The following is a 16140-nucleotide window of genomic DNA, read 5'->3' as shown; positions in this document are numbered from 1 at the left end:
CGTCCACTCAAATATCTTGAGAACCGCAGTACGTACTGATTTGATATTTGTTGTGTAGATTAAAAATATGATTTTGAGAAACTATTTTTTTTAATTTTTTGATATTGTTGAAAATAGGCAAATTAATGCCAAAAAGGCGTTTTTGGTAAAAAATCTTCTTCTTCATAACCGCTGGTCAGACAGCTTTGTTATTTGGTATACAGGTCCCTAGGGATAACCCAACTTAGATTTGTTCATATTGTGATGAAATATGCAAATGTGTATTTTTAAGGAATTTTTTTGTCATTTTTGGTCAAAATTTGACTTACATTGTATGTAATTCTTGTACTGTATAAACCCTATCAATTCACCCAGAAAAAAATAATTAATATGATTTTAAATAATTGAATTAATTAGGAAATCATCAAAGCCAAAATAATTTTAGTGTAGAATTATCAGAAAGTTCAACTTTTTTTGACAGTTCATAGTGAAATACTTACCATCTTGGAGGATTAAAACATGTAAAGGCAACTTTCCTGAATCCCAACTTTGACATATTCTGAACCGTCATTTCTTGTGCCCTGTATGTTATCTAAAAGAAATTGCTCAAAATAGTCAATAGAGATAGACAAAGTTCTAATTTCCATTTATGGTTGACTTGGTAAGGATAAAATAAAATTACTTTTTGAGGAAAAAAATAGAATGGTCAATTAAAAGAGTGGTCAAAGTGATAGGGTTTTTATGGTAAAGCTGGGCTGTAAGATTCCTCATGTGCTATTTATAGCAATTATGCAATCTGTGTAAACAGTGCAATGAAAGTTACATGATTCCTTATAATGCTTTGATGACCTTGAACTTCTTAAGTTTCAAACATTTGTCTCTTCAGTGTGCTTTCTCTGAGTATGTACAGTCTCAACTTATTCAACAGAACTCACTTACAATATCCACCTTCTTCATCAATACTGTGTCACAAAAGGTTATTCTCTACATAACACAGCAGAGCTCTGTCAACTGTTGAGTTGCTTGTTCTTTCAAAACCGCTGGTCAGACAGCTTTAATATTTGGTTTACAAGTCCCTAGAATGACCTAAGTGAGATAATTTCATACAGTCAGGAAATACTTAATTTTGTATCCATGTCTATAGTAGCTTCAGGGACTTTGGCCCTGATATTTATGGTTTTTTGTTTTCTGACATACATGTACATGTTGAAACAGTGAACGACACGCAGTTGCTGACAAATGGCTTCTTCTAAGTACACTTGTGAGACTCTCTTGAATATAGCATTATCTTTTTGGATGTATTTTTTTCAAAGATGGAAAATCTGAGAGAGTAACTTTGATCAATGTCACCAAGTTGCACAGGATCACTCAGTCTATGTCAATTGAATTTGTCTGTGACAGAAATTGCACATTGAAAGAAAACATGTCGACTTCATACAAACATAAATACACTAAAATCACGTGAATCCTCTAACATATGTTTGTCATGACAATGACAGAAATTTATCGTGAAACAGTGTTTGACCGTCTCTTCAAGTGTTTTTACATGTCTCCAGAAAGTTCTGGTCAATGTTGCAGTAAAATAATGATATATATGAAGTTGGGAAGATATCCCTTTAATTTTTGAGCATTTCTGCCAAAAGTTACCCCTTTTTCAGTCAGAACTTCCGCATCACCAGATACAATGTACCATATAGTAACAGTAACATGTTGATCAAGTCAAATTACCAATGTATATTTGTTCTCATTAGTTACTGAAATATCGACAAATTCTTGACCTGTACCCTCTGTGTCTGAGTAAGGTTGGCATTCGTATTTGCCAGGAAGAGATATTTCAGAAGCGTTGACAACATCATAGTAATGTGTTTTGCATGGTGATGTTCAGGAAACTGATATGTTCTGTCTGAAACTAGAAGATAAGAGTGTCTTTTGTTTTTGTTTAAAGTCATAAAACTTGCCAGTCACATCCCAAAATAACTGCCTCAGACGGTCTGTACATTCTGTTACGACGAACAGTGACAAAAGAGCACATATCACCATGTTCTGACATTTTTCTCAAGGTTTTGCCATGTAATTGAATTAAATACAGGTAAAAAATATGTGTATTTTATCCATTTCATTATGTAAATTCTAGTCATAAAAATATATCTATCAAATTGAAACTTGTTCCATTGTGCTCACTTCACAAATTCGATAGGTATAAAGAATTTTGAGTGCTTGGCAACTTTCCATCCGGATCAAAATGAGCCATTGCAGGAACACTTTTAATACTCTGCTCCATGGAAAAGAATGGACACCATGACAAGGGGACTAATAGTTTGATTTGTGACATCTTTTACTTTTGAAGTAATTGATTTGATGTGAGAGGAACTCTTTGCTATATTCTATTTAACAATAAACATGGAGTGACAGTTTGCCATACTGGTAAATAAAAACTTGCAAAAATCTCAAATTGAGGATATTCTTTTGCAAAATTTTGCTTTGCTTTGTTTCAGGATGACTTTGATCCATTTGTCATGATAGGCCAAACACTAAATCACATGTATATTAATTATGTCACATATTACATGTAAAGTATGGCTATAAATAGAATCAAAGGTGTGGCCTTACAAAGGGCCAGTCATTTGCGATTAGTATGCACAACTTTCCAAAGTGAGACAAAAAGCAATGCTGATAATAACATCAAATGATGGCAACTTTACATTCGTTTTTCAACTTTTTGATCATTTCATACCTATAGTTCAGGATACCGGCCCAACAAACCCATAGAAAACAATGGAGATTAGACCCAATTCTGTGTCAGATGAGGTGCAAAGCGGACTTGATTAATCATGCTTTGTCCCCGAGAGGTTACAGATCACAAGTTTAAAGTTTAATACAGTTAACAATAGGCCCATGTATTTTATTGATCTGGCTCTTCAATTTGCTCCTTGACCATTTAATCTGATGTTCACTGTCCATCAGCTGTCAAAATATCACCCTCTTATTTTTGAAATATTGGAGTTCCATTCAGCACAATTCTGTTGTAGTCATATCAGTGATATTTTTAGAGGTGTCCTTAGCATAGGGAATTCTTGACCACGGATGGCATTGGTTGGAGGAGGGTTGCTTATTATTAGTGTTGGCTGTTGGCAAGGAAACATTTGAGAAAAACAATCAAATCATGATTGTTTACTATCAGTCAGGTGTGTGGGGGACTGGAATTTTCAGAGATAACAGACAAATGGTCCAGATCCTGTCAAACATTTGTCTATGAATACTTCACATGTATTTATTACCTATGGGAAACGGAAGTTCCAGACAAAAATGCTCCAGAAATGCACACTCACAACATGTGGTGCATGCAAAATTCTATCATTTTCATTTTTATTGCATTGATGAACTTGATATTGTAGGACAGAATCGTCCAAACAATACACGCTTCTGCTGTAATTAAATTCACAAACTTCATTTATATGATACATTATAACTCTCAAGAAAAAAAAATTAGTCACGACTTTACATTGTGTTGTCTGCATATTATTCAGTCTTGGAGATAAAACCACTCGTTGCAATTGAAATGCCAGACATAGCTGTCAATGCATTGCCGGTTTCTGTGTACATTCAGTATAGCTTACTTGTCTTGATCATTGCAAGGAAAACCAGACTCAATGATGTCATCCGTAATGATAGCCCCTACAGCATCATTAGCAGTTAAACGGCAAATGAAATGGGCCAATCACCACACTTACTTCTATCTGAACTAGAAGACACAAAATTACTGTAATAAAGTTTATATCTAGAGAAGTACAGTCAATTGGTATTATTTTCGTTAAAAATTATAGCCAATATTTTGAGATCTGTGGTGAAAGGAGTCAACTCATTATTGTTTTTACAAAAAAGGGACATGATACTAATAACAGCTAAGAGAGAACTAGTGAAGAGTATTAAACAGAGCATTGTCTATATTCTAAACATGTACATGTATTCATGTAATGTATACATATGTGTGCATCTGTATGTGAATTCAGTGTATTTCAGCCCAGACTGTTGATCACAACGACCGCTGCATCAAAGTCTCCTGAGAAGTCGTGTGTGTTTGTGGATCTTCCAAGCAATGCATCTACATGTATGGTAGGACTTTAATTCCTATTGGAGAACGGAGCATCATTTTGTATAGCCTCAGAAACTTTGTCTTCGGCGCTGATTTGTACAAATGAACAAGGAAATGTGCATGACAGTGACATCATCATAACTGTGATAATCATGTCAGTGAATCGGAATCATGTAACTGTGTTGAGAAAAATAAGCTGCTTTAGTTAGTTTGTTCTTCATTTAGAGAAATTCCCATCAAAGCATTCAAGTTGGAATTTTTATGATTCCTCTATTTGGTCAATCAAGAGCCTCTTGTGTTTTTTGAAGTTCAGATCATTGAGTTCAAGTACAGGTTATTATTCGTTGATTGTTAATGAGTTAGACAATTGTCATGGTGATATTTCTTTCAGTAGCACCTTGAATTTGTGTTAGGATTACAATGGATTGTCAGGTGAAATGTTTCTAAACTGTTGTCATATGCGGTAATATGCACTGCATATTTGTATTCTGACAGCGTTTGTTGAAATCGTATGTTAAAATGTATTGCTGGTTGGCCGACGTCATTAACATGTGTTGTGTTATCTGTGTGTGTCATCGTCATGTCATGCATAAATGATCTGTCAATCTGTAAAACGACAAATGTATTGACATTTGTAAGCTGGATTGAATCTGGAGAAAATTCAAAACAAGCAAAACACAAAAACAGACAGACCCAAAGCGTTGCAAAGACATTCAACTGTAAAGCAGAAATGTTATTGATTATTTTACCAAGGTGAATTATAATCCTTATGTAAGATTTGAAAGCTTATAAAGTCCTTAAGTAAGCTTTTGACTTCCCAGATAACATTGACTTCCCAGATAACATTTTACAACAAAAGCAAATAACACTGTACCACTGACATTACAGTATGCTCATTAGCATGCACCGGTACACGTACTCTGAATTTCCAGAAAAAAACGGTAACATGTCTACCCAGTACGTGTGATGGTACACGTTTGCACATTAATTTAACTGTACTCTCTGAATGACATAATTTGAATATAGCATACAAAATAAATGAACCCTAGAAAAATGAATGATGTCACCACTGTCTCTGCCTGTGGCATAAACACCGGAGTCTGATCTCACAGTCAATCATTTCTCACAGGTAAGTCTGCCGGTAGAAATACCAAAATGCTGTTCTAAAAATAAAAAAATAAACAAATATCAGTCGCCCATTGGTACAGTATACTGTAGTGCATGCAACCATGTATGTACACTTGCTCTATAATAAGGCTTATGATTATGAGTCATGTGGTCAGACCATATTGTTTGTTTAACACTAATTTTTGAATCAATAATCTCCACAGATTATATTTCTTCCCAATGTTTACATAGTATCATGCCAAGTTATGCATTTTTTCTAGGGTAACTTTCCATCTGGACAAGTCAGAAGTGTACCCTTCTTTCCTCATTTCACAGCATTTCCGTTTTAATGCCCAGCAGGTGTAAACGGTTTCATTATGACCTTTCAATGTGACCTTAGTTTAATGACTTGATGACTTGACCGCATGGCCACTCTATGGAACCATTGTTTGATCCTAGTATATTCTTACAATGATCGGCAAAATTGTTGCAAGTTAAAGACAAAGTGAGGGCTTAACTCTGTACTTGAGTCAAGGTCATTTATATCCCACCCAGGGTATTCCTCTGCATGCCCCCTCATATTAAATCCTGCTAGAAGTCTGAACTGTGGAGGTGGTCAGATCAGAGAAATCTTGAATTCAGTCATGCCCCTATGCAAACATAGACACGTGGATAGACATGTCCCTGACACGTTGTTAGAATCAGGTTCCCACCAGGGACTAACCATCACATCTGTAGGTACTAGGTTCAGGCTCTGTTGTCAATTCATTCAGTTGACTGTGAATAAATAAAATGATTTAAGCATTACCAAGGGCAGCAAGTACCAGCACAATTTTCATTCCACTAATTTGAAGTACCAACCGTGACCTCATAGTGTGACCTTCAACGCAGAACCATTCTGAGCTACTGTAATGTATCTGTCACCATTGTTGTGTTTTTACTAACATCCTCATCTTGTCAATCAAACAGAGATAATGACACTTCATCATGAGCAATTTACCAGTGCATGAATGTAACAATCCCATCAGAAGTGACCTTGTCATACACCAAAGATGGTCTCGATACAATCCAATTACCCAATCGTCACAGTTATTTTACCGGCTGCTGGTCCCTTTGACCAGACTATAGTATAGTGTTGATATTTTTTTCCTTTACAAATACATACATACAATATACTACTGTGTGTCCTACAATCTGTACAAGTACTCTTTGTCATTCAAGTGTCCAGAGAAATTTCAGGTTTTCTTCCTTCCCTCTGTGAATTTACTCTAGTGTTTGGATATCACAATGTGATTGCTTACATCACACTTGCATGCTATGAAGTCATATTTTGAAATGTCATAGTTCAGCAGTTTGAGATGGTCGGATAATGGAATGTATCCATTAAAAGTCACACTAAAATTAAATTTTGATTTCATCTCTTCTTTGATATTAATAATTTGGGCCACTGGAGAAATTTCAAGCCATTTTCCTCAACAAGTACAGTCTCTAGAGATCGTCATGACTGCAAAATGTCAAAGTCAGATATGGCTGGTGAACTTCACACCAACTGTACAGAGGACATATAGAATTTGCTCCCATATTACTGACATAGCACAAATATCCCATACTTTCTTTTATACCAAATGAACTGACAGAATAATGATGTTTTTGAAGGATTGGTCATTGCGCCGGAAATGGTGTATAATAGATGATTGATCTTCAGTCAGACTTGTTTACATAGTCTGCAAGAAGGTACTCATGCATAATTCATGAGAACGTGTCTATCAAACACATGTGAATAAGACTTCTATGCATCCAAGGCCCAGTTCAATGTCGTATATTCCTCTGACAGTCATATAAACATCCTGTGAGCGTAATCCAGTCAATTTTGATTTACACCTTTTGAAAAGAAAAAATTCTTTTAGTATCAAAGGTACAGAATATCTGAAAAATTCTATTGTTTTCAGATAGCAAAAATATGGTCCTGCCATAATAATATCAGGTTTTACAGTGTAAATTTTTAAAATGTGTTTTCAAATGTGTTAAAAACCTATTTCAAAATTGAAAAAAACTTAATTAGAAAAAAATATAGTTTTCTTCTTAGGGCAATTGAAAATGAAATGGTCACACTGGCTCACAGTGTGTTCATTGAAATTCAATGCCACACTATAAAATTTACAAAGAAATTAGTGTTTCCGTCTGCCCTGTTCGGCTCTTGCTGTAAACAACATGAACATTGCAGAGATTTGCCAGGAAATGCTGTTCAGGTGAAGTAAGAAATAGTTCTGTATTAAATGTTTAAAACAGTTAATTAATTCTAAATTTAGAAATCCTTCAAAATTTTTGAACTTTAAGAAATTATTTATCTGTATGTGTTTATACACACACACACACATACACACACACACACACCTTGTATGATTGCCTATAGATTGTAATTGTATGTCAATTTGTATGGTTGTTGCGAGGAATTTAAATCACTGGTTGAGCTGATCAGTGTGTATTCACTGTAAAACAAGGCAGCCATATAGAACATGACACCCTGACCAGAATACTGGGCAGTAAACAGCTTGTGATGTATGATTAATGATAATCTGTATTCATATCTGCTATTTTCAAAGTCCAGGTGTCTGCAATCTGTCTTGTTCTGTGCATTATACATACATTGGCCAGTCTTTCTCTATCCCTTTGGTGTGTACTGTTTTACAATATTATGTTTTTTCATTTCACTGAACTTACATTCAGTGCACTACTCCATATTTACTATTCAAGAATGTGCACGTTCTATCACCCATGGTTATGTATGTAATTCTGAAAAGATAATGGGTACCATGACATCTGTTGTATCATCTCATGCAACACGCCCATATTTGGCTCTCATTTGCATATTCAGTGACCCTACCATGAAAATGGCCCACCTATGTTCCATATCTATTTTGCATTTACATGGGCTCTCATGGTGGTTATCTGAGAGTTGTGATCAGGGGTAACAGTGGAATTGAAATTACTTGCTGAACAGCCGCATGAGGATACAGCTGTGATACTCCGGTTATCCCCTCATGAGCTCTCACCTCAGTCGTCCTTCCGGCAGAGCACTGATGCTCAGGGTGTGGAAGTGACACCGCGCAAACAGGTTCAGAGTTCAAAGGTCAGGGCACCATCGCTGTTAAATTTTGTAAAACAAATACTGCACCCAAGTATGAGTAATAGGCTACAGTAGCATTTGAACATGTCAGTGCAAAATTTACCAGGCCATAGACATCTGCTCCCATGGGTTAACTGTTGCTGGGCCAAATTACCGCATGAATTGCGTGTTGACATAATAATATGGTTGAAGGTTATTAGTTTCAAAATCATATCACCAAAGAACATGTACAAACTTATCATAACAAAGAAATGAAAGTCAGACAGCTGCATGTCAAACTTTTGTATACAAATCACATGAATGCACATTTATGGTGAATCGCTTGGTAACAAAACATGTCAATGAATGTTTTGTAGAAATGCGCGGAGGAAAATTACTTTTTAATGTGAAAAAAATTAAAGAAGACTGGAATTGTGAAGTCAGGGATATAACTTTTAGACAATCATATAGGCTACGTAGCATTTCAGAATGCCAAACAAATTGCTGACACAACTTGATTAACAGCTACTTGTATGCTGTGATTATTAATTTTCTCAAAGTATTTTGATAAGTTGTAACTGAAACCAAATTGAATATATCATGCTGGGTTACTGGACTCATAGTATGAATGTGTAGGATTAATGCAAGGCTGTGCAAGTAGTGCTCCTTTCATTCAAGGTTAGAAACATATATCAACATCTAGGACGTGCTGCCATCATCATGGTGATGATAATAAAGACAAATTATTTTACTTGCACAATGGGAAAAGATGAAATTGGTAATTTTCTTTTATGCAAGCAACTAGTCTTTTTAAATGGAGAGCTATGCATTTGCTCAATACGACATCCCTGAATGAATCAAATTGAAATGGCCTTTGTGAAATATTCAATGTGTGGGAGACATGCCGGAAAGCACTGAAGATGAAGCTTGCCATGTATTTTGTTACACAATACCAATTTCACAATATTCATTTTATTTCTATAGTTTGTCCCACATGGACATTAGTGTTTTATTTTGAACACAGTCGCATCAAATCTAGTAGGGACATAAATTGTATACAAAGGACAGCCAACCAACCTCGGTTTGAATACTATCTTTGAGACGTTTACTGTCCTAAAAGACAAATGATTGCGTACATGAATGCTTCCCTCAGCCTTGGAACAGACAACAAGGCTACAGGCCTGAATCAGTCAGTTGTCTGTCAAAGACGTCAGAGAGCTGTGTGGGAAGCAACGTGTTTAAAACCCAACCATCAGAGTGTTCATACTGGTCTCTTTGCAAGCTCACCAGGTATGGCAACAGTTTAATCCCCTGCATTAATATTCACCCAACAAAAGTCAGTCAGACATGTAATGTCAGCTTATAAATGGAGATACTGCACACAGAGTCATTTCAGTTTATTGTTACATCATTTCTTTTTTACAATTGACTGTGTTGCTAACTGTAGAGCTAGATTGGTTTATAATATCAAAAAAATGGATGTCCATGATTGTTTTGTTTAATTTCATTTCCCCTGTCACCGTCAATGATGTCGGCCAGGATCTAATAAATGTCAGGTATTGTATATATTACTAGTCTTAAGATGTCAGCGAAAATCTTATTTATACTTTTTGGTTGTATGCCAGAACACCATGGCAGTAGTCCCTCCCATAGTTTTGTTGCAGTACTGTTGTCTTAATCCTTTGAGCCGAGCTTGGTACACTGCCAACAAGCAGGTTTGAGTTGACGGCCACGACGACAGTTCAGAAACCAGCATTGCGCTGTTGTTTTGCAAATGCAGGTGAGCATTGGTCTGTGAACCAGAAGTTGTCAAACATTCCGGGTTTATATGTATACATTGCGCTCCTAGATATATATTTAGTGTAGGGGGAGAATGCTGGCAAAACAGTGGCACAATGCAGTGGTAGTGCAAAAGGATTTTGCTGTGTGTCGGGGTCACAGTGCACCCTGTTGATACAGACAATGAAGGTGAAGCAGCTGTTAGGGCTATGATGAAAGAGAAATGAAAGCAAAAACTCCAAGCATTGACTCCCCTGTTAGAATTGAAGTGTGCGGTATTCTGCAGAGCTGAAGGGAGGTACCGGGTACATGTAATAGAATTTGCACTGAATAATTGTGTGTTCATGTGATCCGTCTGTCACTTTCTTTGCTTTAAAAATAACTGGCTGAATAGAACCATCGATAGTCACCTTGCCCACGTTTACTGCTATTGCCTGTTTGTGTATATGCGTATTGTGTTGTCACCTTGAAATAACCCTGGGAACATATAGGGTACTCACTGCTGGGAACACACCCACCCACCTACTCTATTCCTCTGAGGGTGTGATGTCCTAATGAATAATTTGCATGACAGGTACAATGACCTTTGACCTGATATACTCTGGCCATGCAGTTTTCAGTAGCATGGCAATAAATATTCGTGCAGATGTATGTTTTCATTGACGTTTATCATTGTATATTTTGGCGGTGTTAAATAAATTGAAAAAATAATTCTCTTCTCGTTAGTGAGGTTTTATTTGCAGGAAATGGATGCTATTAAACTTTGTTGTCAATTTGTACATTCTGCAATCAAAATAATTATCATTTAGCCTTTCAGAGGTTGATCAGATTATGTGCCCTTTGTGATAGATAGTACAATGTAATTTAGTTAATCAAGGATACCGTCCACTCATGCATGGAAAAGATTGCAAAAAGTCAAAACCCAATTTTTTCTGTTTCGATTATAAAAGTTGTTTGAAATATGGAACAAATAAAAATTTATTTTAGTCTTGAACACATGCTTGTGAATTTTTGAGGTATCGCTGTGTGAATCTCATGGAATGATGAATTTCTACCCACACGTACAACATCCACATCACAACTTGGAACTCTGCTGTTTTTCTGTGGAATGGTAGAATCAAGTCTTGTCTCAATTCCCTCCTCTCTCCCTCCCCCAAACCTAATTACCTCAAGGCTAAGGAACCGCTCCTCTGTAGCTCTGCATGGATTAATTTCAGTACCTCAGTAAATATAGATCACCGTGACATGATTAATAATACCAGACAGTGACTGACCTTTAAAAACCTTTGAAAGGATAGCAGATCCCTATGTGTTTTGCTTGGATACACTTTCGCCAAGGGCATAGTAAAATCGGAACTGCTTCCAATTAATACTGACTTGCGTCATGTGCATTGGCTGTGTTTCATCAGTCAAGATTTGTTACATGCATTGAAATGTTGCCGCATTCAACTATTCTGTGTACAACCGACCAATACTTGGATTTACATCATTCCAGGTGAAGTTGACGCAGGCTTGAAATCAGTCTGTGATACAAGCAGTTTTATGTATCAGTTGATAGCACGTTGCCCGTTGGTGTCCATAAGCTTTACATACAGTTTTCCTTAGGAATGTTGCCTCTGTTCTGAATTAAATGGCAGTATTTGTTGATGTTGTTCTGAGACACGAATGACAAACTAAGGCTCAGTGTAAATACGAAAAGTTACGGCTCATGTGCTTTTATGCTGACAATTTGGCACTCCTGAAGAAAACTATGCTATAGTGTCCTTGTGGTAGCAACGGTGCTTTTTTGACAGGTCCTTAAGGTAAAGGGCGACGAAATTCGGACGCGCACATGCTTTAGAACGTTTCTGCGCAGATTTAACTCAAGCCTGCTGCAAATGGGTTATTTTGTAGCGCATGTATTTAACATCACCTGTCATTGTTGAAATTGCGCTTTTACCTAATTTTTTGACCCAGTGTCCTAGAAATACATGTGACCTATAACCTTGTCATATTTTGACCCCTAGGAAGCTGGTTTTTATTCAATATGAGCGAAAAAATTAACATTTCTCTCCCATTTATATGGCGCAAATTACCCATTCACCTGGAGATATTGTAAAAAGTAGCGTGGTGACACCCTTTTATTAAAAGTGTAAACTAAATGATATTATGTCAGGAGTTTATTCGCCAAGTTTGGTCAAAATGACACCATTCAAAGCGACAGGAAGAAAGTTCGAAAATTATGTAGTGATATAATTTCGATATCGTCATTTTGTAATCGATACTTATGTTAAAATTTCTTCACAAACATCATGAAAACTATACATTCGATAGATATGGATCTTAATTCTTGGTATTTATTAAAATTAACTCATTTGCTTAGCGTTTTATAATTGCTTTCTTTAGTTTAAGTGAATTATATCATTTTTATTTATTTCTAACGACGCCATTTTAAAGTCCGTTTCCATGGAAACGAGCGCGGTGACCCCCATTTTTTATTTCATTTTTGTACTTGCATAACTTCCAAGGATATTTGTGCAAAGTTTCAAGAAAATGACACCACAACTTAATTTTGACGTAATTCGTAGTACTTCACCTTAAAGGGGTGGGGAGGAACCTTTAATATTCGAGAAGTGCTTTCTTTGATGGGGTAAGTCCTTTAATGTTCATAAAAATAAAGAAACATACATGTAACCCCTAAGATAGTAATTATTATGCTACAGCTCAGCATGGGCACAGTGTTGCTCAGTTTTGCTGACAATTCGAATTATTGGAGATAATATGTACAGTATGGTGAACCATGTGTTGACTACACCAGGAGTTCTGTCTCAATAGCCATAACTGCGGTGAGGTACAAAGTATCAGTGTTGACAATACAGACAGTGGTAGTACCATGTGGATGGAATAGAACAGACCAAGTAATTTACGTCATTAAGCGTTTGATCCGATAGACAGTTGTCAGTGGATGGTGAATGCATCTCTATGTCACCAAGCAATGTTGTCACGAGGTCTTCTACTAGGTATGTTTGTATGTACCACATTAACACAGCTGGTCAAATCAGATCCCATGAATGCAACTCTGAAATTTTCAAAAGTTTTTGCAGCGTCATGCAATAACAGCTCCAGATGCTACTGGTCTTACATCACTGGGGTGTGACACCTCCCTGACCAAAGGGATGTGACCCAAAACGACCTCTTTTGACGTCAACGTCCGTTTTTCATAGAGTATAGAAACAACTCTTAACATTTCCATTGAGTTTTTTTTAAAGGCACGGCGTAGTCTCCACTCATTCTGTTGAAAACCCTGCAATGTTATTGGCTTTTGATCAGGGAGAAAACATTACATTTGAAAGGGGGCCCAGGCGGGGTTGTCCTGTCGATTTGCTTCTCAATTCAATATGTCTGCCTACTGATTACATGTCTACACTACCATGTTGATGTGTGAAGGTATGTCATCTCCCCATATCCTTGTCCTCTGAGCTAGTTTATTTTGCTGTGTCCTAATGGCACCATTTAGGAACAGCGTCTGCGTAAATCATACGACCGTTAAGGTTCCCAACACATGTTTTGCATCTGTCCGTCAGAAAGCAAAGTTTTCAAGTATTTCCTTGCCAGTAGCCTTGCCGTGTTCTTGTTACATGTTCATGTATTTGTTGTGCAATATGGATACCCGTCCATATATACTCACACTCATGTGTTATATGGCAGATGCTGAGTGATTGTCTCAAATTAAACAGATAATTATCTGAAAAGCAATTACATAAGAGACGTTTAATTAAAATGTACATGTACACTGTGGTATTAATTAATGTTGGACATTACAAGACATACATAGCCACAGCCGATTTGTGCAGTAATTTCACACTGGAAAATGAAAGTCATTTAGCAACAATGTGAGAAAAATATAGTTTGTATCTAAAAAATAAGAACAGCCTTGTTTTCCAATTGCTGGAAATAAAATGGAATGAGGCGTCAGAGTCTGTGATTCATGTTCAAATGAAGCAAGTTGAATGATAAATTGGTATAAAATGGAAACTGTCTGCTCAGTTTGACAAAGATGGCTCTGCAAAAAAAACCTTTAAAATCAATATGAATGATTGGACGATGCTTTTCGTGCTAAGCCTTTTCAGTGGACTATGTCTGTTTTAGTAGTTGTGTTTTGAAATTCAGTTCACATTGCAGACAGATGGATGTCTAGCAAGGCAAGGTTGCCACGCTGGTTCACAGTCAGAAAGTGTGTGTACACGTTTGTATACCCTGAATGAATGCTGATTTAGTTTATGTCACAGAATTTCCACATTCATTCATACAATCTTGAAAAATTTGAATCTGCAAAGAACTTTTGAAAAATTTTAAAGAAATTTCAGTACTGAATGAAAGTTTTTCATCATTTATCTCATATTTTCATGCTCCTGAACATCTTTACAGTAAAATCAAAATGAAGATATGTTCAAAATAAATGTAATGTTTATATAAATATTTATATCTTGAAATACTAATATTTTGGTAATATACTTATATTTTAGTAAAATTCAAAGAAGGTACTATCTTCAGAAATAGGATAACATACTGTTGTTCCATTATATACATACATATATATATATATATATTATATATATATATATATATATATATATATATATATATATATATATATATATATATATATATATATATATATATATATACACACACAATATATATATATATATACACACACACACACACACACACACACACACACACACACACACACATGTATATATGCCACGCAGGTTTACAAAGTGACTGTTGAATGAAGTGAAATTTCCGTGATGAAGAAAACCGAACAGTAAATAATGGAACACTTGTGTTGTGTCTCTGGAATTTACACTGCAGTGAGACACTGTAGGTCATTGGACTATTATACTCCATTCTTCCAAAACAAAAATTCTTGAAAAAACCACAAAGTATGCACTGAGAATGATCTACGGTATGCCGTGCCGGCAAAAATGAAGTAGCTATTTCAAATATATCAGTTTCACATGCAGGGAATATCATTGATTAGAAGACCAGTTGTCGATTGAGTCTCCATTTTGAAAATGTCAATACTAAATCCCGGCTGGAGGTTATTTTGCACAGTTTTCAATGTGACACATAAATAAGTGCTTTTTTGTACAACAAGGTCTTTTAACAGAGCTGGGAATGGCTGTGCAAAGTAGGATTACATTGGACTGAAAAAATGGCAAAGAGAACAGTGACTCACATAATACTTAGTATTTGGATCATGTAGAGTGTTAATGACATGATAATCATTTAGGGAGTTTTTTTATGACAGGATATTGTGAATGACATCGTACTGTAAAAATGTTCATACCATGAAATAATATACATGTATGATATCTCTGTGTAGCAGCCCCCTGAAATGGTAGAAACTTCATCTGGAACTTGTGACAATTATTCTATTATAGGAAACTAGGACAGGTTTTCAATTTTGTCATTAAAGGTATGTTGAAACACATAGTTTAGCCTTGCCAATATAACATATGTAAATATGCAATGTTATAGTTGACAAATAATTTCTAGTCTTGACTGAATTTCAGTTATTAATGATAGCATTGAACATTGCGTATGCAATGCATGGTATGACAGGCTGTGTTGTCAAGTTGAACACTGCATCTCAACATGATTGATTTTAGGAATATTGCAAGGGACAAAAATGACGGTAAATGTGTCTGAAGTTACAGAAACACCAGTGTTTGACACAAAATTGTAATGCTTTTACAGCTCTTTGGGTGGTCACAATGTCCCAGGGCAAGCAAGTATGTATAGAAAATGATATATTTGCTAATATTCTACAGTTTATGTAGAGTTACATTTCATGCATGCAGAACCATACATACTGTAACCTGTTGTGTGAGGTCATGATCCCATATCTATGATTCAAATTGTGCTAGAAGTATGGTCATAAATTTGTGAATGGTATTTCATGTTGGAAAAAACGCTTTGTCTCTGCTTGTAAGAAAGTTAATATTTTTTGTCATCTGTTTTTTTGCTATCTTCCATACCCATGACAGTAGTGTTATGATCCATGTTTGCTCATACGAAGCATTTTGTC

At 35.9% G+C, this 16140-nt stretch overlaps 1 protein-coding gene across 24 annotated transcripts in view; it reads left to right on the top strand.

The window, feature by feature from the left end:
• LOC139142719 (ensconsin-like) overlaps nucleotides 1-16140 on the top strand; it is a 50919-nt gene that overhangs the window by 1532 nt on the left and 33247 nt on the right. For 10 of the 24 annotated variants that reach the window (XM_070712819.1, XM_070712817.1, XM_070712815.1 and 7 more), the window contains exon 1: nucleotides 9407-9575. The exons of 9 other annotated variants lie outside the window; for them this stretch is intronic. In XM_070712819.1, the coding sequence (XP_070568920.1) occupies nucleotides 9410-9575 (166 nt within the window). In that variant the 5' untranslated portion in view covers nucleotides 9407-9409. Of the gene's footprint in view, nucleotides 1-8107; nucleotides 8310-9406; nucleotides 9576-9964; nucleotides 10066-12876; nucleotides 13064-13436; nucleotides 13491-16140 lie in introns of those variants that run through there. 5 more of the 24 variants (XM_070712807.1, XM_070712812.1, XM_070712810.1 and 2 more) reach the window with 5 other exon arrangements.

The sequence above is a fragment of the Ptychodera flava genome, chromosome 10, assembly GCF_041260155.1.
Source record: "Ptychodera flava strain L36383 chromosome 10, AS_Pfla_20210202, whole genome shotgun sequence".
In the NCBI taxonomy this organism is placed as follows: Eukaryota; Metazoa; Hemichordata; class Enteropneusta; family Ptychoderidae; genus Ptychodera; species Ptychodera flava.
This window is presented reverse-complemented; position numbering and strand designations above follow the sequence as displayed.